At 37.9% G+C, this 26,363-nt stretch overlaps 1 protein-coding gene across 14 annotated transcripts in view; it reads right to left on the bottom strand.

Moving 5' to 3' along the window:
• The window catches only part of grm3 (glutamate receptor, metabotropic 3), a 46,464-nt gene that overhangs the window by 12,474 nt on the left and 7,627 nt on the right, over positions 1–26,363 (bottom strand). For 9 of the 14 annotated variants that reach the window (XM_078948838.1, XM_023955894.2, XM_023955897.2 and 6 more), the window contains exons 3-7: positions 19,876–19,943; positions 13,450–13,997; positions 12,396–12,539; positions 8,296–8,565; positions 7,274–7,874 (exon numbers count right to left, since the gene is read on the bottom strand). In XM_078948838.1, coding sequence (XP_078804964.1) covers positions 7,274–7,874; positions 8,296–8,565; positions 12,396–12,539; positions 13,450–13,761 — 1,327 coding nt within the window. In that variant the 5' untranslated portion in view covers positions 13,762–13,997; positions 19,876–19,943. Of the gene's footprint in view, positions 1–7,273; positions 7,875–8,295; positions 8,566–12,395; positions 12,540–13,449; positions 13,998–19,875; positions 19,944–26,107; positions 26,140–26,363 lie in introns of all 14 variants that reach the window. The other 5 variants (XM_023955898.2, XM_078948843.1, XM_078948844.1 and 2 more) reach the window with 1 other exon arrangement.

Consider the following 26,363-nt stretch of genomic DNA (forward strand, 5'->3'; position numbering starts at 1 on the left):
GCTATAAATGTTCCGGTTGCTTGGTGATATGTATATAACAGGGTTCCTATTCTAAGACCACAAAGAAAAGTTGCTAAACTGACATTTTGTTGCAAAGTACATCAACACCAAATTGCCAATAAAAACATATAGTCAAGAAGGCAAAAAATTAAATCCCAAGGCAACGGAACAATTACCCACGCAATGATAGAACAAGCCTCTGGGTGTGCTCTCTGAGGGAACCACAGCGCTGAAACTGCCAAACATCTCTGTACACATGTTGTGAGAGGATTACCATCTACCCCGAGGATGTGGAAACAGAAGAAATTGTAAAATTGGTGCCATGCTGAAACCGTGAAAAAAGGGCACAAAAAGCAAGCAGAAAATGACTATGCACCGAAAACTTCTTGATGCGTTGCAGACAGTCTCGGGGCTGATAGTGCTGACAGCTGGTCATTTTGACTCAGACAAGGTGTGTATTTCTCTGACGGTGCCATATCTGTCCCTACAGAAGAGCAATCAACTTTGTGTTGCTGACACAGAGCAGTGTGTTATATGCTGCTATCTGTCAAACAATGATGTGACTGGGAATAGTGGAGGGTATGCTGGGCTTACAACGAATCACTCTTCAACATATAACAAGACTCTGTGTCCTCAGCAGATGATGATATGATGATCCTTGTGTCTCTTTGCTGGGGTTAAGGCAGGAATTTTCAGACTGGGTTCATTCTCCACACATACCGCTTCAGATCAGAGAGAAACATCAGAATGCAGCTGGAAATAAGCTGCCAGGTTGAAGACTGTTCATGACGATACACATGCAAATGCATGAGCGATTCGGTCTAGCGTTAAAGGTGTTGCTCTATGATGACCAACCACTACTCTGACCCTGCTCCTTGTGTGGATATGTAAGCACAAGTATCAAAGACACGGGTTAAAGCTGTTGCGAAAACTTAGTTTGCACTAAGAAGGATGGCGCGTCACATGGCAGCAGAGGGGGTTAGGGTTTATGAAATCTATAAATCACAGAGACAGCGGGACCATCTATCTCCCTCCTCTCCCCCCAATCACAGGAAATCCAAGGTGTCAAAGTCGTTCTTGGATTTCAGGGCTAAATGCTTAAATGACAGTTAAATGAAAATTATTTCAATAAGACTATTCTGATTATATCTGGAGACAAGGGAGAGTTATGAATTCATTATGCACCAAGTTGTCAGATAATAAATTTGCTAATAACACAGAACAACAGACAATAAAAGCTGGATTCCTCTTAGACAGACCTAAACACTGATAGAATTTTTTGCCACAAGGCTGAATATCATGTCTGTGTTTACCAGGACCTTAGATGTAAGCTGAAGCCTAATTATGTCTGGTAATTACATGTAATGCACACTAAAGTGATGACTGTAGACTACTAGGCTTCAGGCCCATAAGATTACTCTGTTTTATCCTTGACTTCCCTCAAACAGATCAAATTCGGAGAGTAAATACTTTGCTTGGACTGGTGACTCTTCCCTACAGCCAGCATAAGCAAGCATGCTGACATGACTGAATGGCTTATCAAAAGAGTGTTTGAGAGTGCCAGCTGGAGCTACCGAAAGTCGCCATGACTCCACTTCAGCAAAGAGCAGAGACAGGTATTCCATGTCTGACAAATGGGATGGATTCTTTCCTCAAATCGCTGGATGGAATTTTTACCAGGACAGTGCAACGTTGGGTTTTTTGGAAAAAGGGATTTTCACACTTTTTTCAACATCGCCTGTTCTTTTTCTAATATATTAAACTAGGTCATGGTAAGGGACACAAGGATAAGGTGGGAATATTGATTCATACTTGAGTTGCTATTTGTAGAAATCTGAACACAATTCACACTTGTGATTCTTCAAAATAAAAAAAATAGTTTAAACTACGTTCACTCAAACAAACTAACTTCAAATGTAGAATTTAGCCTGTAAAGCCCACTAGATACAAAATGACAGAAAATTCTATATTTTTTTGCAATTAATATAATTCTTAAAGCCTGTAATTAAATCCACCAAAATGTGCAATATAAATTATTTTATGAAATATAGTATCAATAGTGATACATTGGGCGATTTCTAAAGTTTTTACTCACAAAAACGTTAGTTTAAGATGGAAAACAAGTTTAATGTTCAAGAAAAATGCACCTCATGTACCCACTGTCTAAATTTTCATTCACATATTTTATGTGAAAGAATTTTTTAAGAATTAATATCGAAAAAAAATCCAACTTTCAATTCAGCAAGTAGTCATTTAATAAAAAAAAGTACAACACTAGATAAGTTACTCTCACTGTAAAGTTTTAAAAATTTAGCTAAGCTTTTCCTGCCAAAAGTGTTTTTGAGATTTCTTGGAAGCAGCCATTATGAGATGAGCAGGAAAAGCTCTTCTACTGCCCCTAGTGGAATGAAAATGCACTACATGGCAGAAAACATGGACCAAGTTGATACAATGGGATTTTAAGGTTAGTTGTGATCATGCTAATGAGATAGGGGTCTCCAGAAAGCAGGTATAAAATATGATACAAATGGTTATATAGGGTTCAAAGGCAATATATGTTGAGCATGTAAAGTTTGTACGTATATGATCATAACAATTACAAAAAAGGCAAGTTGAAGAATCTTAAAGCCACCAAGATAAGACTTCCAACTAACTTAATTGATCCCTAATTTTGCCAGATGCTCAAGCAATCTTATTTTTCTAGCTTAATTAGAAGCATGGTGTGTACGGGCATTTCATTCAGAAGCTGAGAAATTAATTATGTCCTTGGCCATGTCAGGCTACAGCAAGGCCCAAGGGGGATTGTGGGTATTAAAGGCTGGAAGACAGAGAGCAGGCAAATGGGTTTGGGAGGAATGAATAGGAATAATTAATTTAGACATGGAGAGATGTAAAAGTGTTGAGATCTATGCAGACTCTTGGTGAGAAGGTGACTCTTTTGTCTGTGGGGAAGCGCTAAAGCACAAACAGAGACACGTGACAGAGTGTAAACATATAAGGATGTACTCTCATGTCACAAATACACAAAAAGAAAGATCACTTTGGCTATATTTAATCTCCCATTAGATTTAGTCCTGTGGGGCGAAGGCACTGCCTGGGTCACACAACAGCAACAGGACACAAGGGGATACAAGAGCGCAGATAGAGTGGAAATAGGGAGTTGAGAATCAGGGAGAATATACCAGGAGAGTAAAAGAGAGTTGAGACCTGACTGAAAGAAAGACAGTGAGATAGAGGGCACAAAAGAAAGAAACGTCAGGCCAGAACGAGGATTTCTGGCTTGGAGGATGAGCCATTAGACAAGATAAGGGCAAAGAAAGAAGGGAAGTGACAAGTGAAGAGAGGCAGGAGAATAAAAGTCAAAGGGAAAAGAGATAGCTAGGCTGAAATACAAGAAAGTAATGTCAAGTCGGTGGAGATATAGGTGGATGGAAGAAAGTCTTTCCGGAATCCGCAGAGAATAGGTGAAGGTTGGATGGAAGGATGAGCGAAGTAAAGAAGTGGAGGTGCAGACCAGTGCAGAGAGACAGCAGAGGCAGAAGAGGAACCTTGTGAAGTCTGAGTGGGATGAGTGGATGTGCTTTTTTAAATGGAGAGAGAAAAAGGGAGAAGGCTACTTTCACTGTTAGAATGAGAAACGAGATGGAGAGATATCATGGAGATGAGGGAAAAGAGAAAGACAGACACAAAAACGGAGGGACAGAGGAAGACAGTCAAGTGAAAACAAGGCAGAGAATGAGTGAAGGTTGCTCTCTAGCATCTAAACATTGCAGTAAGCTCTCTGCTCAATATGGCCCTGAAGGCACAACGCCTCTGCTAACACAGACATATCACACGCACACATACAGGCGCAGAGAAGTGGGGATATCACATCTATCACCACTATTTCAACAGGAGACTGCATGCATGTGTGTATATACTGATCTGTTTGCTGCAGATTGGTGAGGTGGGTGGGTGGGAGTTGAATGATGGCTCTGAGAAGTGTGTGGGTTGGGGGTGTCTGCAATTTCATGCTGGAGGAAAAGAGAGCATTTGAAGCTGCCTCTTTGCTAAAAAAAAAATAAATAAATAATGAAAACTGACTGTTTTGGTTGTTTTTGTGTATGTGCCTTTCATGTGTGTGTGACTCCTAAATTGGCACAAATGTGTCCCTGTGTCTACAACTAGTTGGCACAGAGCAGATCCCCTGATCTATCAGATCACCTCAACAATCGGTAATGGTGCCAGTTTTATTACCATAGCAACCAGAGAGATGAAACTAGATGAAGAGAGCTGCATATAAAAAACACAGTCCTATCCACACAAAATAGTCACACAAAACAGCCTAATCACAGCTACCTACACAAGTCTAGTGTATTTTAAATAAAAACTTAACAATTGTATCTTGTCTTTTAGCAAATCTGGAGGAGAGATTGAACTTTGATGTACTACAAAAACAGTGCAATAAACATGACTGTGTGGAAAGGAGACAGGAGAGACAGAGTGCCGAGGAGTGTTGGTTTTTCAGTTTAAACTAAGAGCATTGCAGATGGTGATGCTGCAGTATTTATACCCAACATTCAACATCAACTCCCCACAGCTTCCGCCTCCCATACTGTAAATGTATAGATACGCTATATATGTACAGGAGATAGAATGAGTCATTCAACAGAAAAGCAACACATAACCGTATCTCAGATTGACACAACTGTTATCCAGTAACATGAATTATATGTCTGAGGGTACATGTACACCTCATGAGCATCTCAGCAGGTGATGGTGGGAGGGGAAGTGGGGGCTGAGGGATTCAGTAAAATTGATGACAGTTAGTGCCTTGACGACTGTTGCTCTAACCAGTTTAGCTCAAACATTTCCTTAATTTAGCATCTACATGAAAACAAAAGCATACCATATCTGGAAATAAATTCAGGTGTCAAAGGGTTAAAGAAGTGGCCAGTTACTCAAATTTTTCACTTTTTTCTAAAATTTTTATGTAATTTTGAAATATTTTTAATGACTGTGTTTTATTTTGAAATTCTCTAATGAGGAATGTCACTTTTTAGTGACTTTTAAGGAATTGAAGGCTTCTAAAACGCTGTTTAGATAAACTATTTGTATTGTGAATAGAGTTGTGGTATAAAATAAATAAATAAATAAAAATACATCAACCGTGCAAATTAGTAACTCACATTTTCTTTCAAAAGCAGTGCCCCGTCTTTTTCCTTTTCTCTTCTTGGGAATGAGATATGAGATAGACAAAAGGTAACCTTATGGTATCATTGACGTGTTCTTCCTACCATGACAAAGGTGGATAAAGGTGGAAAGATTTCATGTAATCCATGGACACCAGTGAGGTTCACAAATCATTGAAGAAAAAAGGTTCAGCGCACTGTCTAGTGGGTCTAGATGACCCAACTCCAAATGTTAAAGTGCCTAGGATAGAACAAGGGTTAAATGACTGTAAAGCTGGTATTACCTAATCCAGACTGAATGCAGCCTGCGTTTACATTTCCACCGGCCTGCAGGCTCCCGTCAGAAAAATCACTATGTGGCCCTCACCACTTTGTAAAAACTGTGTGTATGATTTCTTGATTGTAATTGGCTTAATTCCGTTATTGGCCGAGGTAAACCAGTACCAAACACTGTCACTGCTGCCTTCAGTGAGACTTAGTAGTTCATTTCTGAAATGTCAACTGTAAACAATAAAAAGAAAAGCGGACAGCAAGAGCCGGTAGTGGAAATTTCAGTTTTTAAAAAGTATAAAAAATTGTTTCTGTGGTTTGTACTTTTAATTAAGATAAGAATTTATTTCTGAAGTTTACAGTGAGCATTTGAAAGTGAATTTTATGTGAACCCAGATTTCTTGATTTTTTTTAAGAAACTTTTTCTTCCTTTTATTTCTAGTCTCCAAATACAAAATTAGCAATAATTTTGAGAAAAATGTATTTAGATATAGTTCTGTCCAATGCAATGAAAAATATTCCATTGCAATGGAATTTCATAAAATAGTTCATTTGTGCCTTGGGTCAGACTGGCAACCTGTACAGGGGGAACCCTGCCTTTGCCCAACAGAAGCCAGAACAGGCTCCTGCGACCCTTTGACCCTGAAAGGGATATAGCAGGATAAGAAAATGGGTAGATGGATAAATGAATAGTTCATTTGCAATTAATTATAATATAAGGGTTCAATGAATGCAAGCCGATTGGTTGGCACTCACACATTACCAGATCTGATCCTATTTGCGAAAGGTTTGTACATCCCTAGTATAAAGCATTCTTTGCATAATCCAACACTAAGGGTACTGTGGACAACTCCATGAAAAGATGAAAATCCATCTGTCGCCTGACTGCCTACGTATCTCACAAATCTCCCCATAAAAAATATCAAGGTGTTTGATTCATAGCAGAGATGTAGATAGGGGATTTCAAAGACAAATGTCCTCTTTTCCTGTTAAAGTAAACATAGGAAAAAACCCTCAGTGATCACTTGTTCTTTCCATCTTTCATTCTCTCTTACTTTTTTCTGCCATACCCCCCCTTGGCGCTACCTCCAACTCTTCTCATTTTAGTCCCCCTGCCGGTTTTATCTGTAAGCTTCCTCCCCCATCCCTCCGTAGATGATGTTATTCTTCAGCCCTCCATCCATCCCTCCAGCTCACTTTCCCCAGTGTCCCATGGCAAAGCTGCTGTGTTAATGTTTTTTTTTTGGCGTCTATCTGTTTTGATGTTTGCTCCTGGTCACGGTTGGTAAAGCACTAAGCACCTCTATACCTGTGTCAGTCCCTCAGACACAGCAGTTTATTTTTAACGCTTCCTTTGTACGCAATCTGTCAGTCAAGCCAATCCACCGTCTCTGCACTCCCAACTCTACAGAGACTGACAGACAGACAGGCAGCCTGCTATAAGAGCTATTATAACACACACAATCTCATTAGCGCAAGAAAGAAGAATATGGCTGACGGATTAACTGCAGCTCCCACTCCTCAAAGGAACTTTGTAGTGTCGCATCAATTACGCATGGGTAATAGGTGTTGTTGGCAACCTGGTTCTGACAATACATAGCAATTAAGTGGATTTGTTTCACTACTTTCCATGTTCTGCGGTTAAGGAGAAGGACAACAGAAACAGGTTCATTAGCGGACTGCTAAGTAGGCACTGGGCTCACTTTTTCTGCACATCCTGTTATCTATTCTCCTGTTTCTCCAACATTCCCACTTGTATTTTTACTTGGTATCCACCTTGAGAGCCTTATCCAAGCTTTTTCACTCTCTTCAGCACAGCATTACTCCCTTACCTGGGAAGCTGACATTAAGGATGTAATCCCTGTAGAGTTTGCGACCATCCAAGGGCTTCATGCCGTCACACAGCTTGCTGGTGTTGAAACATAGACTCCGCTGCATATTGTGAAGAGCATGAGCCATGGCATACACCGCGTTAACCACGAACATGATCTTGGACTCTGGCTCAAAATGATTTTTGTCAATTGACAAGTTCTGGTCACACGGTGGCATGTGTGACGTCTCTCCGTGTCCTGAACTTCCACCCAAGGAACACTGGAACCTCTGCTCCCAGAATTCTTTATACCAAGGATTCCTATGGTTTCTGACAGGGTTCAGACTGAGGAAGTAGCGGTTGAATTCTGGTAAGGGGTTGGCGACCAGTTCGAGTGTGATAGCTCCTTCAGCGGTGACCTCATTCCCCTTGACAATGCTTTCCTGAGCACCCCAGCCATCGCTGGCCACCCATATGAAAGAGGTGTTAAGTCTGGCGGCTGCTGCCAGCAGCTCCCTGGCATCATCACTGCGGAGGAAAAGGACTGCCACACGAGCGTTGGGCTTCTGGAGAAGCTGACGGATCACGGCCTCGTAGGACTTCTTGGCATTGGAACGCCCAACCTGAAGTTGAAGATGCCATAAAGGAAAGAAGAAATGTGAGTACTTCATTCCACTGTTTTATCTAAGAAACAAGCCGAACAAATGTGTTTTACAGTTTTACACCCACATGCAGCTCTGTAGCAAATGGCATGAAATCTGTACCCATGAAATCACGCAGAATGAGTTTTGTAGATAAGCATCCATTTTCTTTCTCAAAACTGATAACAATAGTGTCATATTTAGCTCCAATTCAGTGTAACAGGAAATTAGCCAAAAAACTTTCATACAATGAACTCACAAAGTCAGTATTAATTGTTGCTGGTCTAGAAATAGGATGTAATGTATATCACAGTAAAGATTTCTTTAATAATCTAATTAATATTTGTTTAATAAGTATAAACCACAGAAAAAAATAGAGCAGGAGTGCTGATGATTGACTTGCCTTCTCTGAAGTGGCAATGCAGATGTTTCGCATACGTGCTTCCTGCTCAAAGGCCTCTATACCAGTTTCACCATAATCCCCCTCTGATGCCACGGTAGAAACGTATGTCCAGTTGAAGAACCGGAGGATCTCAGCCATGGCTTTAGCTTGGTAAAAGTCAGGGGGTACAGTGCGGGAAAAGTAGTCGTAGCGTGTCTTATCACTGAGCTTAGCACTCGTTGAAGCGTAGCTTATCTGAGGGATCTGGAAGAGCCTGAGAAGATTGGCAACCTGACAGGAGAAATGAACTGATATGAGACATAAATCACGTAAAAATCCTCCAAACTTCCTCTTAAATATTTTATAAATAAGACCCCAAAAACTGGTAAAGGTTGAAACCAGAATTTTTAGATAAAAGTGAATAAAATATTAAAAAATTAGTTGTAATCTTGTTAAATGCCACTAAAACAGTCTGAAACCTGGACGTTATATCAGAAATAAAGATGTCAGTCAATAACAATAAATCTTTTCATCGTTTGGCCATATACAAAATGTAAAATACTTTTGTCATGCCAAATTCAATAGTTTTAACTAATTATTCTATGTTTGACACATCCTTCTACAGATATAGATTTTGTTGTTTGTCTTATTTTTGTAGGGTTTCTGCTTTGGTTGCTTAAAAGAAACCGTTTCAAAATCCGAATCCCAACTTCTGAATGCTCTAATTTAAAGCAATTATAATGTCTCTCTTTTTGCACTTGCTCCAGACTTCCAATTGATGCAGATAAGAGGGGTTTAATAAACAAAACATTACAGAAATAAACTTAGACTGTAGTGTTTTTTTTTTATTTGAGTTTGGACTTGTTTTAATTACACGATTCAATATGTTTAATTTAATAAAGAATTGTTCTAGAACTTTTACAACTGAGTATTTTGGAAGTCATTTTGAGGTCCAGCTCATTTATCATGTCAATACAAAATTACCTTTTTTTACATCCAGACATAAACTCTGTTGCTAAAAAAAATCCATTTGATTCAAAATATTTAAAGTTATCAGAGATGAATAAGGGTTTTCCTTCTTTTTTTTTTTACTCCTGTTGCTGTGTGAAGTGGTATATATGGAGGACTCAGATGCAGGAGACAACAGGCACATTGAGGAAAGCAATTTAAGGAGTAAACTAAAACTTAAAGAAAAGGTAATTAAAAAACAGGAAGCAGCTACGGTGATTGCAAACTAAACCAGCTGTGAACACAATTAGAAAAACAGAGCTAAGCAGGAACTTTAACCAATAAAAAACAAGACGCAAATGCAAGGACTCTCAAAAAAAAATACAATTTACAAATGATTATATACAGAGCAAAAGCGGGCCAAGGGGAGTTCAAACTTAACCCCTTATATAAAATCAAATCAAATAAAAAAAACAGCTTTTGCGCTTTTGTTTCTGTCATTTTAAATACATTTTTGAAGATGCCTGGCAAAAGAAAGGGAATAGCAGCAATTAAAAATTAAGAGGAAGGAAAATAATTGAAAGGGTTTCGATTTCATTTTACAAAATATTCAGTGATTAATTATATGACATAGCTCAAAATGCATAAAATACGGCAAAATCTGAGTGTTGATGCATCATGAGACGAAAATGTATTCATCCTATGAGTCACAAATCTCTTAGAACATAGCTGTCGCTTTGAAAAAAGTTGCCTATAAACACCTTTCAGTGCACTCAGCATGAATGTGACTTATCAGCAGGGATCTCAGGTACAAAAAAATGTTTTTTTAAATGGTGAAGATTCCTAAAAATAACCTTTAAAGGGCAAGAGTGTTTTTGTACTGTTTGCAGACTTGTGATGGGAAAATCTGCAGCAGTAGTATCTAAATATGACCAGCTTGTAATTTTCATTATATCCATCGACTGTGTCTCCAGACTTCGTCAAGTATTACACATTGCTCCAGGCAGGGGAAGTGACTTGATGCCAGGATAGGTTTTGTGTAAAGCAAAAAAATCTGCCAGTGGAATACTGAATATGTGCTAAATTGCAGAGCTGTGCTCTCATGATTTGTGAATTCAGGAAGAAAAAACACACACTTGTATCATACATTTTTTATAGAAATCGTACCCGTCCCATGATTTTTCTCTGGCTTTCTATTATTGGATACATTTTGCAACTTTTTTTGGACATTAAGAACTATAAAACCTGCACATACAAATACATTGAAACCACACAGTTTGTTCCTGCCTCAGTTTAATCCTGTCAGAGCGCATCATTCTGAGCTTGTATACATTTCATTCATAGCTCAGCTTGATGAGCTGTTTTGACAACATGTTGGAATCTCATTAGACTAATAACACAGAAGATTAGAAAACACACAGGTCGACACATTTTCACACACTAACATTGACATACACGTTCACACTGCTTAGAATTCATCCTGCAGGTTTTATGGCTTGAAGATGCGAGTTTAGTTAAAGTCGTCTCCCCAAAAAAATCAAGCTGTAAAATATAAGCACATCGTAATGCAATAAGAAAACCTTAAAATTAAAATATTTGTAACAGACAAATTATTGATCTGTAGTTTGATCTGTAGTTTGATAGCTAACTTCCAGTAAACATTTACTCTATTTAAAAAAAAACTCTAAAAATGAAAGGAATTACAGTTATAACATATTTTTACAGTTTGAGCAAACAAGATGATTTTGTATATTGATTATGTTTTAGCTGCCTTAATAATAAATATCTGTGTGAGTCTCCACCCTTATAAAGCAAAACAACAAAAACAAAATTCCTAATGCTTTTTAAGCTCCATCATTGGACAAAAGAAACTCACTCTCTGACATTGCAGGAAAAGTAAATTTAATCCACAGTTATTTCAGGAAAATTTATGTTGACATTTAAAAGTCTGGATCTTCTTGTTTACATTTTCTGGTTGCCTGAGGAACCTGTGTTCATCTGTTCAAACAAAAAGTCTTAAAACTATGGAACCAAAAAACCATCCTTCTGCTCTCTGGGATATAAAATTATTTTAACCCTTGTGCTATCTTAGATGACCCCACCCTTGCATTGACATGTTATTCCTACCATGACAAAGGTGGATAAAGGTGGAAAGATTTCATGTAATCCATGAACACCAGTGAGGTTCACAAATCATTGAAGAAAAAAGGTTCAGCGCACTTTCTTGTGGGTCTAGATGACCCAACTCCCAATGGTAGTGCCTAGGATAGCACAAGGGTTAAAAAGACTTTAAATTGTGTTTTTTACTAATGCAATCTGAAGAGCTGCTATTTATAAAATATGCCTAAAATATGCCTATATATATGTATATATATACATATACACATATACACATAATGCACATTCTCAGGTTGCTGTTTGAAATCCCTTTAAGGCGTATTTTTATAGGAATGCAACAGACAGATCAGTTTAGCCAATCAGGGAAGCATGAAGGACGGACTCTAGGAAGAAATCAGGGAGCTGGAAAAGGTCTTGTAAACAACACTCCTCAATGGAAGACAAAAAAAAAATAAAATAAAATAAAAAACTGTTTAAAAAATGGTGATAAGAGTGCACTGTAAGAAAATAAAAGGAAAATATCTTTTTAGATGAAGGGCAAAAGGCAAGAGAGTTATTTTAAAAAATGGCTGCCAAATGAGGAGGAGAACAAGAGGGCTGAGGTCAGCATATACTGAACTCTCCCAAAGTAGCCTGAGGGAGAGCCTCTAGATGCATATAAAGATGGAGGAAAAAAGGGAAGGAGGAAGTGATGAGAAGTAACAATGCAAAGATTTAAAAAGGCTGAAGAGACGGAGAGACAGTTGCAAAGATCAGGGATTTAAGGACTGATAGGAGGAGACTTTTGTGCAGTCACAGAGGGGTAAAAGAGAGAGGGGGTTATGCTAAACTATTTAAATTAACCAGCTCTGTATAAAGAGCTGAGAAAACAGAAAAATTCTGACAGAACTTGAGTCTAAGAAATGATGATGCACAGTCACATCTATAATAATAATAATAAAAAACCTCTATTGTCATTTTTTCTTACACAAAAATGACTGAAAGATGAGATGAGAGGTACCTAAAAGATGACAATGATTGTGAGTGAAGTGTTCAGCTGCATCACTTTTGATTACCTGTATAGAGACACTGCTAAAAGATCCTCCAATGACTCCCGCGATGGCGAGTGGGCTGTCCTCTTGCAGGGCATAAGATCCATCTGGACAGATGAACTCGGTGTCATCCACCTTGGTAAGAGACGCTCTTACAAACTCCAGAGCCTGGAAAAGCACACAAATATTTTTAATAAATGTAACATGCAATTTCAGTTAACTCCTCAAGTCAATCTGAAGGATGTTATGTCAAAGAAAATGTATCACATAAATAAAACAATTTTTTCCCCTCTTTATTTTATAATGCAAAGTGGCTGCCCTTTTGAACGGACCATAAATGGGTTTCACTGCACACTGGGGGCTCCTAAAGCTTTCCGTAGAAAGTCCAAATTGCAAATTAACTCCTCTGAGATTAAGGAAGATTATAACATATTAATGTTATAAGGACAAACAAGTATTGAATCGGCAGCCCATTCGAAGACACCAAACATCGGAAATCCAGGGTTTTTAAAACCATCCAGGAATCTCATTTTGTAGGATCAGTAGATGCATCGTCTCTAAATAGCTTAGTGGTTTTTTTTTTTAAGACAACAATCCGTAAAGGCAAAGTGCTGTGCTTTTTTTTCCTGGCTCATTTCCCTTGTTGAAAATAGCTTAATCTTCTCTATCTCTATCTTTTTTCAGTCATTAGATACTAGATCAACAGCTTTCTCAGCTTTTGACAATATATTTTTTTTTGGCACAATTACCTCTCTTGAATAATAACTAAACTAAGAACTTAATAGTTTTGTTATTATAAAAAATAAAACATGGCTCAAATCTTTCTTAAAACTTTTTTTACATTCAGAATAAAAAATAAAAAATCAATTAATACCATTGGAACAAGCTTTATGTTGAAAAACTTGGCATTGGTTTAAAAAGATTTCATGTTTCTGTGGATACATCCGGAAGTTTTCCGATTGCTAGGCTATTCACTAAAAAAAGAAAATAAGAATATTGCTTATTTATTCTAAAGGTCTTATTTCTGCCCACAAGTAATTATTGTGGGCACTAGTTTACAGGGTTGATGCTCACCCACCTGCTCCAGTGCGTAAGTATCTTTGGAGCAAGTATCGAGGATGTGGACCCCGAGGGTGACTCCTGGCAGCAAAGAGTTGTCTGTGTTGATCCTGTCTATGGCAAACAGCATGGCCTCCAGCCTCTGGATGCCTCGATCCTCATTCACCCGACCACACTCCTCCATTCCGGCTCCTTTTTCATGCACAGGGAACAAACCGCCGAGGACCAGGTCGCCCTCGATGCGGATCTCACGGCGTGATGGCGGTGGGTCTGAGAGCAAGGTGCTTTGACACATCATTACCAGAACCAGAGCAGGAATGCAGGACACCATGTTGGGCTCAGGGAGGGTTTGGTCCAGCAGAATGTGAGAGACTCTGCAAAGTGAGACAGGAGAGCAAAGTGCCGTGGAGTGGAGGTTAGGGGTCAGGGTGGGGGAGTGAGGTATACAATGGGATTGAGTCAAGCAGCAGTCTTGGGAGCTTGAGTGTGTCTGTGGCCCATGAAATGGTCAGGGAGAGCTGAAGTGGACCATGCTTGGACGGGAAAACCATTTGGGCATCGGTTCTCCTTCAATGAGAAAGAACAGACCAAAGAAAAATAACTAATTAGAGCAGTTTTATCAAAACAATATAGCTTTCATAATAATAATAAAAAAAAGACTCGAAAGACATTAAATCATAAAATGAGATCTTTGTACTGAAGGTGTTATTTCATCAACAACTGTCCCTCCAGGTAACCCTAGTGATGCTGCCAAACATCACATTAAATTTGCCAAACTCCTTAAAGACCCACTGCATTGAAAATGTTATTTTAAAAATAAACCCACGTGTCCCATTTGTAGAGGAATGTGGCTGTAATTAAAGAATATAATCGAAGACAGTGCTATGACACAAACAAAAAATACACAGTTGTCAGTCAGACAACTCATGCAGTAAAGAAGATTTATTTCCATAATTCTTTTATTTTGGCATAAGGCTCCGTTTAGATACATAAAACAAAGATCTCCGTATTAAACTACCCCTGACAGAGCTCACAGGTGGAAACCGGGGAGGAGGGAGGGGTGACCAACGCAGAGCTCGCTGAAATGGATGAAGAGGGATTGGACTGCACACCTGGAACTTAAGTAGGACGCTGAACAGGTGAGTTAATTAGACTGAACCACCCGCAGGGAGGAGTAACCAGGTAAATGCACTGCTCGCGTTGCCTGCCTGAAATACTCCCAGGGTCGTTCATTTGCTGAGAGGCTAAGTACACATAGTTTGCACGATGCTTTGGTAACATTGCAGAACAAAAAAAAGAAGAGAATTTTGAGTTGTTTTTCTTTTTGCTGTCGATGTGGAAACTGCACCTGTGTCGATTCAGATGGAGCTGATTGAGCTGCAGTGTTTCGGCACACTGAAGGCAAAGTACGACACTGCAGAACCTACACAGTTTATTCTCCTCATTCCTGCAGAAATGCCCCAGCTCCGTCTACATGCGGCTCCAACCTTGTGCATGTTTGGCAGCACATTTCTGAAGCTCTTCCTAACAAAAAAGCACACAGGTGTCATCTCACTGAGGAGCTCCTGCAGTCCATCTTGAGAATCTCCACAACACAGGACCTCACACCAAACACAAAACCAACTTGACACCTGTGTGGTGTTTTGTTAGTCTTCATCATTGAGAAGAGCTTCAGTTTGCAATGTGGTAGCAAACAACTATTACTTCTAAGAGAGGAAGGGGGGCAGGGTTCCACACAATGTGCAGAACTTACAGTCCCGCCTACAACTCAGAGGCAAATTTTTAACGAACTACTGTCGCTCTGCAGAAACTATGCCCTAGAAAACAAGGGTTTTTATTAATTTGGCTGCTAAAACTGCAAAATCATAATTAAAAGACCACTGCGACCGCTTTTAAAATCGATCAAAAGGTAATCAGAGCGGGACTTTAAACCTGATGTCAACTTTGTGCAAAACTGTTCATTTTCTAAGATACAACCAGAATCTAGTGTATTCTTACGGACCTAAATAAGATAACATATTCCTATCTATGATATTTGAAATGGAAAAAATATACATTTGGATCCTTTTAAATCAACACATTTTTATCAATGCCTTTTTTGGCAAAATAAACATTCATGGAGAATTGAAATGAAATGTGTTTGTACCACAAAGCAGAAAAAACACCAATGCAGACAATCAGTGAATTTGGGGAGATTGTTAACAAGTTATTTTTGTCTCAAGATAATGCCAAGCTCACAAAGTGCTTTGAAACTTTCTCATTCTACTCCACGGTTCCCATCTGTCTGTGTCTCACTCTAAACTTTCTTACTGTATGTGCATGTCTGTGTGTGTGTGTGTGTGTGTGTGTGCGAGTGGCTAAGTGTTGGACCCTGGTCGTATCAGGATAAGACAGCTTAGATGGTTGGTTGATACACAAGCCCAGCCTTCTCAACCCACAGATCAAAGAAGCCTTTCTAATCTGATCTCTGTTCCTACATTTCTCTGCTTGTCCATGAGTTCATACACATAAGTATGTGTGCAAGTGTGTGTGTTATCAGATTTATTGCTCCTCCTCTTACCCGTATAATTACAGTGTGAGGACTGAACAGATTTTTAGCATGAAAGATGCTATCTGACAACAAGGAGCCCGATGACGGCTGACGCTGCTAATCACAGTTTATGACTCAATTAAAGCTGTGTTTTGACTATTTCTTTATCCGATCAGTCTCCACTTCCACTTTTGTCAGAAACAGCCTGAAGTATGAAACAACATGAAGTGTCTAGGACTAGATTTAAAGATTTACCTCCAGATTTCATCTTTTGCTTGACAGAGACAGTGTAACTCAGTGTGTTATATAATGTCCTCAGTAAATCCAGAGGGATTTTTTTGTGTGTGTAAAGTTTTTTAGCTTTATCTGGAATCCTGCTTTAAGCCTGATATTATATAATATTAGTCAGGAACAGGATATGAAAATCCTTAGAACTAGTTTGTTAGGTAGTTTAGGTATTGCTTTTGTTTGACAAATCTCTTATTTTGGGGAAATATGGTGTGTGCTTTGAGCTTCCAGACTTCAGTTTGACAGCATTTTTTAGATGTGATTTAAATCTATGCCGAAGAATTGGTATTGGGTTGCATACACAAAAAGAATATGCAAGTTGTTGTTGTTCACCTTTCTGCATGTTCCTTCAATGCCACAGCAAATCAGCTTTCACTGACTCACACAGGTTTACATACCCTTCCTGACACAACCCTGCGTTTTATCCGGACTGGGGACCACTAAATGCTCATATATATATCTGCGTTTTGGGTATTTGCGATCAAGACTCTTGCGTTCACATGCCACTACGCAAGTTTTTAACCCTTGTGCTATCTTAGATGACCCCACCCTTACTTTGACGTGTTATTCCTACCACGACAAAGGTGGATAAAGGTGGAAAGAGTTCATGTAATCCATGGACACCAATGAAGATCACAAATCATTGAAGACAAAAGGTTCAGCGCAATGTCTAGTGGGTCTAGATGACCCAATCGCCAACGTTAAAGTGCCTAGGATAGCACAAGGGTTACGCCAGTTTTCAGGCTCTTCGTACAAAACGCGAAACGTGGAAGTTAAAATTTAGACCAGTTGAACTTTGACCAATAAAGTGCAAACCATTTGCAAATTTTAACCTACAGTAGAAATGAATAGTTACGGTTTGTGCACAGCCAATAGTCTGACCACAACTCAGAGGCAAATATCTAATGATCTACTGCCGCTCTCCAGAATCTATGCCCTATAAAACGACATGTTTCTTGATTTTGCCCAGAAACAGCATAATCAGAATGAAAAGATCACTGAGAACAATTTTACAATGGATCGAAAGGGATATTGGATTGTGACTTTAATTAATCTGAACTTCTGTGTTATAGGCTAAAAGCGATATGTTAGTAACTGCAATAAGAAAGCAGTATTGAGACGGACAAACTTAAAATCACTGCAACATTCGCTACCGTTTGTTAAAGGAACAAATGTGGAAGCAATGTTTTCACTTCCACTGTTTCCACAGTTTTTGTTGATATGACTCAACTGACCTTTTTCCTAAAATGAAAAATGACTGATTTGCTCTGTAAATGATGAAATACTGGGTGAGTGTGACACTAAACTCTAAAATGTGACTTTCTTTCACATAACTTTTTTCCAACATGCTTGATAATTATTTTTGATTTTCACATTTTTTTGAATTTTTGTTCTTCATCTTCCATTACATTATTTTTCATATTGAATAAGAAAAAGATAATAATACGTTTGAATGCTTTTCTTTAAGTATATTGGTCTGCACAGTTTTTCCGACTTGATAGAAAGAAAGTGCAAGATTGATTTTATAACCAAAAAAAAAATCAATCTTGACCATGGATCAAGCATGTAGAGAGATTCCTGTTGAATGCTGTTGGTGTTTGTGTGTGAAAGAGAGTGAGAGCGTGTGTCTTCCCTCTTTGGTGAGAAGGGAGGAGGATGAAAGCGTCTCTTAGATCCACAGTGCTCAAATTTTTCTGGAGGCAGCTGCCATACCTTTACCACTCTGCTCTGTAATATGACACACACGCACGGACAAACACATACACACAAACACCCAACCTTTGCTTCTCTGAGGGGTTGACCTAAAAGCAGTATATTCCTATGTTTTGGCTCCCTTTTCTCTCAACCAAAACAGATCTGAGCACCTTCAAGACACATGTGAAAGAGGATGGATCTGTGATAAATACCAAAAGGTTATAAAAGGAAAGACTGCGGAGCTGATGCATCATTTTAACCACAAAAACAATTTAAATCCTGTATTCTCTATTAAGGTGGCTATTGTTTCAGTCATGCTTATTTCATCACATTTCATTGTATTTTATGTCAAAATCAGACAAACTACCTGACATGTTTTTTTTTTTTCACTGACTGCCTGTTTTTATCAAGAGTGACACTGATGATGTCTATGAAACATTCATATGCACTGTCAGAGGCATCACACTTGCATCTGTTTTTGTGTCCTCAACAAAAAGTGAAATGAGGACTCCACTGCAAAATATCAAGTTGCTGGAAATAATCATTTTTGTGCAAGCACATTCCACCTTCATAAGGCTTTAACCTGTCATTTTTACACTTTATTCAATGCATTACTTGGTTAGCATTATTTGCCGTGGTTGGTACTTTAAAGTAGGTGAAACTTAAGTGAATATATGCAGATTATCTGCACAAATAATCTCACTCTTCTCCAAGAATTTAATTTAAAAGTAAATGTTTACTTCATTATAAATTCTTGGAAAGTGTCTTAGCTCAGCTTTCTGTCGCATGAACAACTGTGCAAACAAAAACCCCCAACTGTGTTTTTTTGGCTTTGCATTTAGAATTGAAATTATATTCAAGGTTATTCAAGCACAGAGACATTTATTTTGAAGTAGTTTTGCATGTTTATTGCCCTCTATATGTAATGCATACATTATATACAATACATCAGTGTATTTATGTCAGGTCAGAGCCGGTGTTTGCATCATCTTTCAATGAAAAATAATTATAATAAATAAAAATAAAAATAAATAGGAAGCACTAGAAAAGGTTTACAAAAGCAAACAAATGTATAAACCAAAGATGGACCATCTAGTTTATTTTGAATGATAGTTAATTCAATCTATGCACAATGCTATTTCAGCTTAAATAGATCTTTCCAGCTGGAAAATGTATGGTCGACACACATCCATGCTCTCTTACCTTCTTATTACAAGATGATGCAAGGGTAATTTTCTATAATTTTTCAAAAAACAAAAAAGTACTAATTTGTGGTACCAGTGGTTAAAAAACAACCTATGAAATATAGAAGTGCTGCTTTTTTGACATCTTAGAAATGTTGTCTTGTACAGATAAAGTAAAGAGGAACTGCGTTGGCAGAGTTTCTGATGTTTCTATGGGCTTCAAAGTCAAAAGTCAAAGTCAGCTTTATTGTCAAATATGCTGCAAACACATGACATACAGCACAGATGAAATTCCTTTCCTCTCGCACCACAGTGCAAGCAGCTTATAAAATAACAATTATAATAAGCAATCTAAATGGTGCAAAAGAGCAATGAGATGGTTTACAAAAGAAAACAAATGTATAAACCAAAGATGAGCTGTAACACCAGGCTTACTTTCATTGCAGGATTATGAATATTTTTGTGTAGGGCCTGAAGACAGTTTTCACCATTATAAACATTATTTTCCAAAGTTTTTATTGATACAATATGCAGAATTTGTGACGATTCCCTGATCTGTTTTTTTTAATTTATTTTTTAATTTGGTAAGCTTTTTGAAAATGTTGTCACATATATTAGCAAAAATGTATAAATAACGATTAAAAATCCTTAAGCCATTATCTATTTAAAAAAAATATTAGAATAATGATCATTGAAATTGAAGCTGAGAGAAATCCTAAATGCACATTTATTTAATAGAATTACTTACCTGAATAAAGAAGGGCAAGAGAGGAACAGACGATGCCAGCTGGCACATGTCAACAGCAACAATGATATCTGTTAGAGACACAAAGAAAAAACAGTGAATAAACAACAGTTGGTAAAGAAACTATGAAAAGAAACATAAATAATGAACAACGAGACCTGTTTGGGAGATTTACGGGGGGGGGGGGGAGTAAGTAAACAGCATTTGGTGAGGAAACTCTAAAAAGAAACATTTATTTTAAAGAGTAGGAAATGCACAAGAAATGTTTGTGTCTGTGTGTGTGTGTGTGTGTGTGTGTGTGTGTGTGTGTGGGGGGGTGGGGTGGCTGACAGCTGACCATTTCTCCCAGGGAGCAATTATGTAGAGTAACATCTGACAGAAAACCCTGTTTCACCTCTGACCCGGCCCAAGTCACAGAGGATGCAGCTTTCACATCACTGCCCTTCCCTGTTGCTTCTCGTGTTTCCCTGAATCTCTTCCTCCTCCCTTCCTGTTCCTGTTTCATCCTCTCCTTGCTGGTTTTCCTCTCTTCCTCCATTTGTTTCCACCTCCCTCACATCCTTCACAGCCTTCACTCTCCCCTAACAGGCAGGGAGGCTGTGGCTGACACGTATCCAGCTGAGAGCAGCCATGCAGGGTCGATGGACCACAGTACACTGAGCCACACAAATAGTGTGTGTCTGCTGTGTGTCTGCGTGTGTCTTGTTTTAGTGTGTGTTCCTGCGTGTGTGTGTGTGCTTGTCTATTACAAAGCTTGCACAATTCACAGATGCACTAGTGACGTGAATCTCACTGTACAAGGATGCCATATGTGCAAATTTGGTTTAAAGAGAAAAGAAAATGGATGAGTGGTGTTACGGACCAACAACGATCTGCACAATTTTATAAAGTATTTGAAGATGTTAGTCTCTCCTCACACAATTGTGTCACTTTGTCAATTAAGAGCAGGTGGGCTCATTAACATTTAAGGAATTCTCAGTTAAAAAACAAATAAAAAACCATATCTGTATCCCCAGCGTAAAAATTTTAGACCTTTAGTGTTTTTACTTCATGCTTGACAAAACAGTTGTGATGTGGGTGTGCGGGGCATCTCAAATAGCTTTGAAGGGTGCAATGGGCTGTGCACATTTATTGTTTATGAAGGCAATTTTAGGCAGGAAAGACTAATGATCTGTAAATAAGACAAAAAGTTATACAAAAAAAGAAAACACTATTAAACAGTCAGTGCAGTTCCATTAATATTTTTTATGTAAGCACGCCAGACCAAATGCTATAAAAGAGTTTAGGATTGACCAATAAAACAAATCTGAGTGAAATTTTAGTGGGGCTTAAATTGCCATCATTAAATTGACAATGCTTGTGTAGAGTGTTGGTGTTGGGTCTACTTTGGGCTTGACCTCTTTCATCGCTTTTTGCCAATTAAAATCGATAATCAGGTACTTTGAGCTCAGCTTTTCCTGTATTGATTAATGAGTCTGTTGCGTGCCCAGCATTAATTCCAAAGGTTAAAACCCATGTCATGTTAGAAACATAGAAATCGATTTTCTAGACCTTAAGGACAGCTGGAATGAAAAAGATTTAATCACAATGCCATTCAGTTTTTTCATTGTAGAACTACATTTTTGCACTGTCAAAATTGTAATCTACTTATAGATAAAAAAAGTATTTCTATAATAAAAAATATATTAAACCCCAAAAGAAGAAGAGCTTGAAATGCTTAATTGCTCTCTTGTGTGCAGTAGGTACTTTTGACTAAAACATAAAGGACTCTGCATTTTGAAGTAAAAAAAAAACATTCAACCTCATGAAAGGGCCACTAAATAATAGTATTTATGCATAAAACTGCAATAAAACCATAAAAATGAACCTTAACATTTTAGTCAGTTGAACCCTCCTTTGTTAATTTAGTGTTCAAGGAGGCAGAGCTACTTCAGCCTTTTCGCTCTCTGTGTTAAAAGACAATACATTAGGATTAAAGCCTTGAGCAAGTGACAGAGGTCACAGAGCTGGACTTACACCTGCTGGAAGGGGAGAAACCAGCACACTGCAGAAGACAGTGACAATACTCTGCTAAATGTCAAATGTCTTGCAGAAGACGGGTGTGATGAATTCCCCCTTACTTTCTCTCGCAACGACAGAAAGGGCTCCGACCCCTACCCCATTTGTGGTTAGCTGCTCACAGAAATCTGCAGTCATCCGTGGCGGTTTCTTTTAAGGTGTCTGCTTGGTGGACGACATTCCAGTTGGTCAGCATCAACGGAGGGAGGTTTTCTGTATGTGTGAACTCAGTCAATACCAAGTCATTGGGAAAGAGTCCGTGACGGAGGCATTCATTTCACCATGCACCACACTCACCTCAAGAATCCACACATGATTAATTCTAACCTGAATGACTCAAAGGCTGAAACTTTAAATGCACTTTTATTTATGATTTAAATAGGTGCCTTAATGCCAGAAATAAACATTCCTTTGCTGAGAATTGATTTCTAAGGAAACTGTGGAATTTCATTTTTTTTGACGTCCTCCATAAGACATATTTAATTAATGAAACGTACATGTTTTATTGCTTAAAATCCTCAACAAAACACACAAAAATGTTATATTCACGTTTTTTGTTTCATTGGAAAAGGTGAGTTGCGCTTTTCTTTTTAATTTAAATCAGCTTAAAGATCTCAACTTTTCAGTGATTTGTTGTTTTTGCCTGTTAGTGTTTGTCATTTTACTGTATTTACTAAGAGCTTCAGCTTTTTTCAAGGTCAAGAGAGAGCTTTAACTTAGTTGTTGCCTCCATCCTCTTAAAACAGAATTTCAATGGAAATTGAGTTTTTGGTGTTTTTAACATCTTGTTACATTTTTCTTATGACAGAGGACATATATAAAGAGAATAAAGCTTAAAATGGCATTATTTCTTTATTCAAATCGTTGAGAATCAGGAGCAGACAGAAAACCTAATGTTCACTGCTCTGCTTCATTCTGATGCATCCACTTGTAGATGAATAGATCCATGTATGTCTTCATTTTCTTCATACAAGCTGCTGTTGGGCTCAAAACTGTACAGCAGCTCTTAGCTCTTCAACATTTTTTTTGAACTGGTAATGTTAGGTTGGTGTTGCGAGGGGCTGTTGGCTAGCAGGAGAGCGTGTAAACAGATGGATGTTGGGAAGTAAGGGTAGGCTTACTCCACGTCAACAATCCTGCCCAGAAATAAGAGACAAATGTCTAATGAACTGCTGCTGCTCTGCAGAAACGATGTCCTAGAGAACAACACAGGTATTTTTTTTAAATTTAGGCTAAAAACGGAATAGTCATGATTAAAGACGACTTTGAACGCTTTTACAATAGATCAGAATATGACTGGAGTGGGACTTTAAATGGTCTGTTTTGGCGCAAAACAAAAATAACTCTTTAAGATTTAGAATGAATGAAGTTTGAAATCAGAAATATTGCTGTTTATTTTAAAAACATCTTTGGAAATACTGGTTGCGTGTTCTTTCGTTAGATTAAATGCCATCAGCAGTGCTACGAGTCATTGTTCCCAGAGCCACTACACCACAGTCGAGTGAGAAAGCTTTGTGTCTTCATTTTCCTCTCATCGCACATAGTTTCATGATCTAGAGAAAATCTGACATGACATGACTGAAAATGGCTACTCGGGCTAAAAACAGAGCAAGGTTGGGGTTTGTGTGAAAACATTCATCAGATCGTCATTTCATCACCGTCAGACGGAGAATTACCCATCTGTGGATGGCATCTATCAAATTAACTGTCATGTAATAACCCTGTGAGACATTATAGAGCATCAGTCAACCTTGCTATGGCACAGGACTTGCTGAATCCTACTTAATTCACGCTCACGCAGCCGCCCATCTGTCGTCACTGTTGTTGATGCACAATGTTTACAGAGCAACGATGAACAGGTAGGGAATGATAGACAGAGTTGAGCACAGACCGCCTGAAACAAAAGAATAAAAAGATTTGGCTTGAATCGACACTTAAGCCTCTTAGCTGGGGAGAGGACCAGTAAGTTTGATTGATTTAAGCCAATTACTGCAGTCTTTCCTAACTCATTACCAAATTTTAATAAACGTACTAATGTTGTGTTTTGCTCTTTTTGGTTTTCTGTGAGTTCTTCTTTACACTGTTGCTTAAATGGTTTCAGATTATTGTATTTAAACATGTAACATCATATTTGTCTAAATAAAAGTTAGTAGCTGGTAATTCTACCAAGAAGGATGAGACATTTTTTATGCTCCCGGGTCTTTTGTTCCATTTCACAATTAAGCAAATTTCCCCAAATTTTGGCAGTTAAAGAAATAAATAAAAAAAAGATACAAACAAAAAATATATTTATGTTTAAGGGTAACTTTTGTTCAATGTTTATTGCTTAAGAACATTTGCTATATAACCTGTTCAAATTTAATTTAACAAAAACACTGTAAAAAACTGAATCTTAAGAAAGTAGAAATATCTTCTTGTCTTATTGTCTGTCTTGCAAGGAAAATAATCTTATCACAAAGGTTTTCAAGCAAAATAACATGTCTCAGTGACTAGATTTAAAAAAATAAAAATAAAAATTATCTGTCTCATTGGCAGATTTTTTTGCTTATTAATTGACACCTAGTGATGCAAATATGCATCAAACATCTTCAGCTCCAAAGTTATCTACTTGAAAGCAAAAACATGAATGAATTATTTTTTCCACAGTTGTAAAAGTAAATTCAAGCATCAAGATGTTAAAGAAAATATTTCAAATTTAAAGAATTTGTCTGGGGGATGGCGGGGGTGGGGGATTAGCAGTCACCAGTCACTAGTCATTAGCACTCGAAAATGTTGGATTGAGTTTTTTAGAGCTGAATTGAACAATTTCTTTTACTTCAAAAATATAGTTAAATTCATACCTTTACTAATGTGCTTTTCCTTTGAGGCCTTTGCATTCAAATATTTACCACTTTCATGTTTTGACTTGTGACTTTAAACCTAGTTCAGTTGAAATAAGGGAAAGTTGGGATTGCTGACGGAAACTGTCACATTGTCCTGAATAAGACCTTTTTACAGGCCAGGAGCTCCTGCCAGCCTTAGTGTCCACTCTGTGAAGTCGACGAACAAAGACAAAGGCTCTGGGAATGACACAGCTGCACCACAAGACACCAGCATGCCATCTCCAATGAAAGTAAATAAAGGCCAAATCACAGATGACCACACACACCATTGAAACACTCTGCAGCAAAACCTTGAGATAGTTTAAGACAAGATGTATATATTTATAAAAAAAAAAAAGACATTTCAAAACATTATTTATCCAAAACAGATGATAGATGACCTCTCAGCTGTCTTAATTAACATTGGATAGTTTAAGACATTTTACTATCATTCATAATTCATGCACTTAAACTTTGTTAGGGAACACTGAATCCATTTTTACCTGCACATGACTTTGGAGAAGAATAACTTGTTTTAAGACTGAGTCCAAAACACCTGTATTTACGTAAAATGAGATGCAGTTTCAATTCAGTTTGGGTTGAATCTGAAAAATTTGCTGAGGTTGAGTGAAGGTGCTCATAATGCTACAATGTCATGCTTGAACTTTTTTTCTTTGAAATCTGCAAGGCTTATTTTTGATCTTAGACACACTTGCTGCTGCTACAAAACCATTAAAACATTTTTTAATTGAAAGCAGGTGTCATTTATGAAGGTTCTTCAGTCAGCATCAAGAAGAGGAATAACCCAATTTTATGATATAAGAAGTGTCACGCAATTTGCAGTCTGAAAAAATAAGGTTTAAAGAAGAATGTGTCTTTCTGAGTTCTGTCTAAGCTTAATTTTAATTAAAAGTGAAAGTATTACAAAAGCAATCAATGTTTCTGCTTGGGAGCCTGCATTTAGATGATGAAAGGGCTACTACCTACAAAAAAATGACAGAACACAGCCTTGTTTCTTTGTTTTCAGCTAAGACAAAAGCTGATTTATCTGGTTTCTGTCTCCTCATCTTCAGCCGACTTCACATCATGCTACAGTTATCACACCTTAAAATTTCATAAAACAAAGAAGAAACTCCAGTTTCACAAGAGGCACACACCATGGAGGTGTGATAAACAGAGGTGTGAAGATGTAGTTGAACAGAGTACTGTGAAATTATTACCACAGACATTTCATTTATGCCTGAAGGAATTGTGCCAAATACTGAAGATGGGTGTTCAATGTTTTTCCTTGGAACATTTTGTCCCTTGATTTTTACCTTGAAAACTTTGGTTGTCCAGCTCTATCAAGCTGTAAAAAAAAGGAGAAAAATAAATCTATATTGAAACCAACTATTAGTGAAAGTTTTAATTGCGTTAGTTACTCAAGTCTAGTTCCATTAACAGAATAATGTTGTTATTTTGCAGGATTTTGATGAGAAATTTGATAATGATGGTCCGCTCTAGTTGGAAGTGATTAAAAAACACTTGATCAGTCTGACAAGATATTATTAAAGTCCCACTACCATCATCTTT

Source organism: Oryzias latipes, chromosome 6 (assembly GCF_053564925.1).
Source record: "Oryzias latipes strain Hd-rR chromosome 6, Olatipes_Hd-rR_3.1".
Lineage (NCBI taxonomy): Eukaryota > Metazoa > Chordata > Actinopteri > Beloniformes > Adrianichthyidae > Oryzias > Oryzias latipes.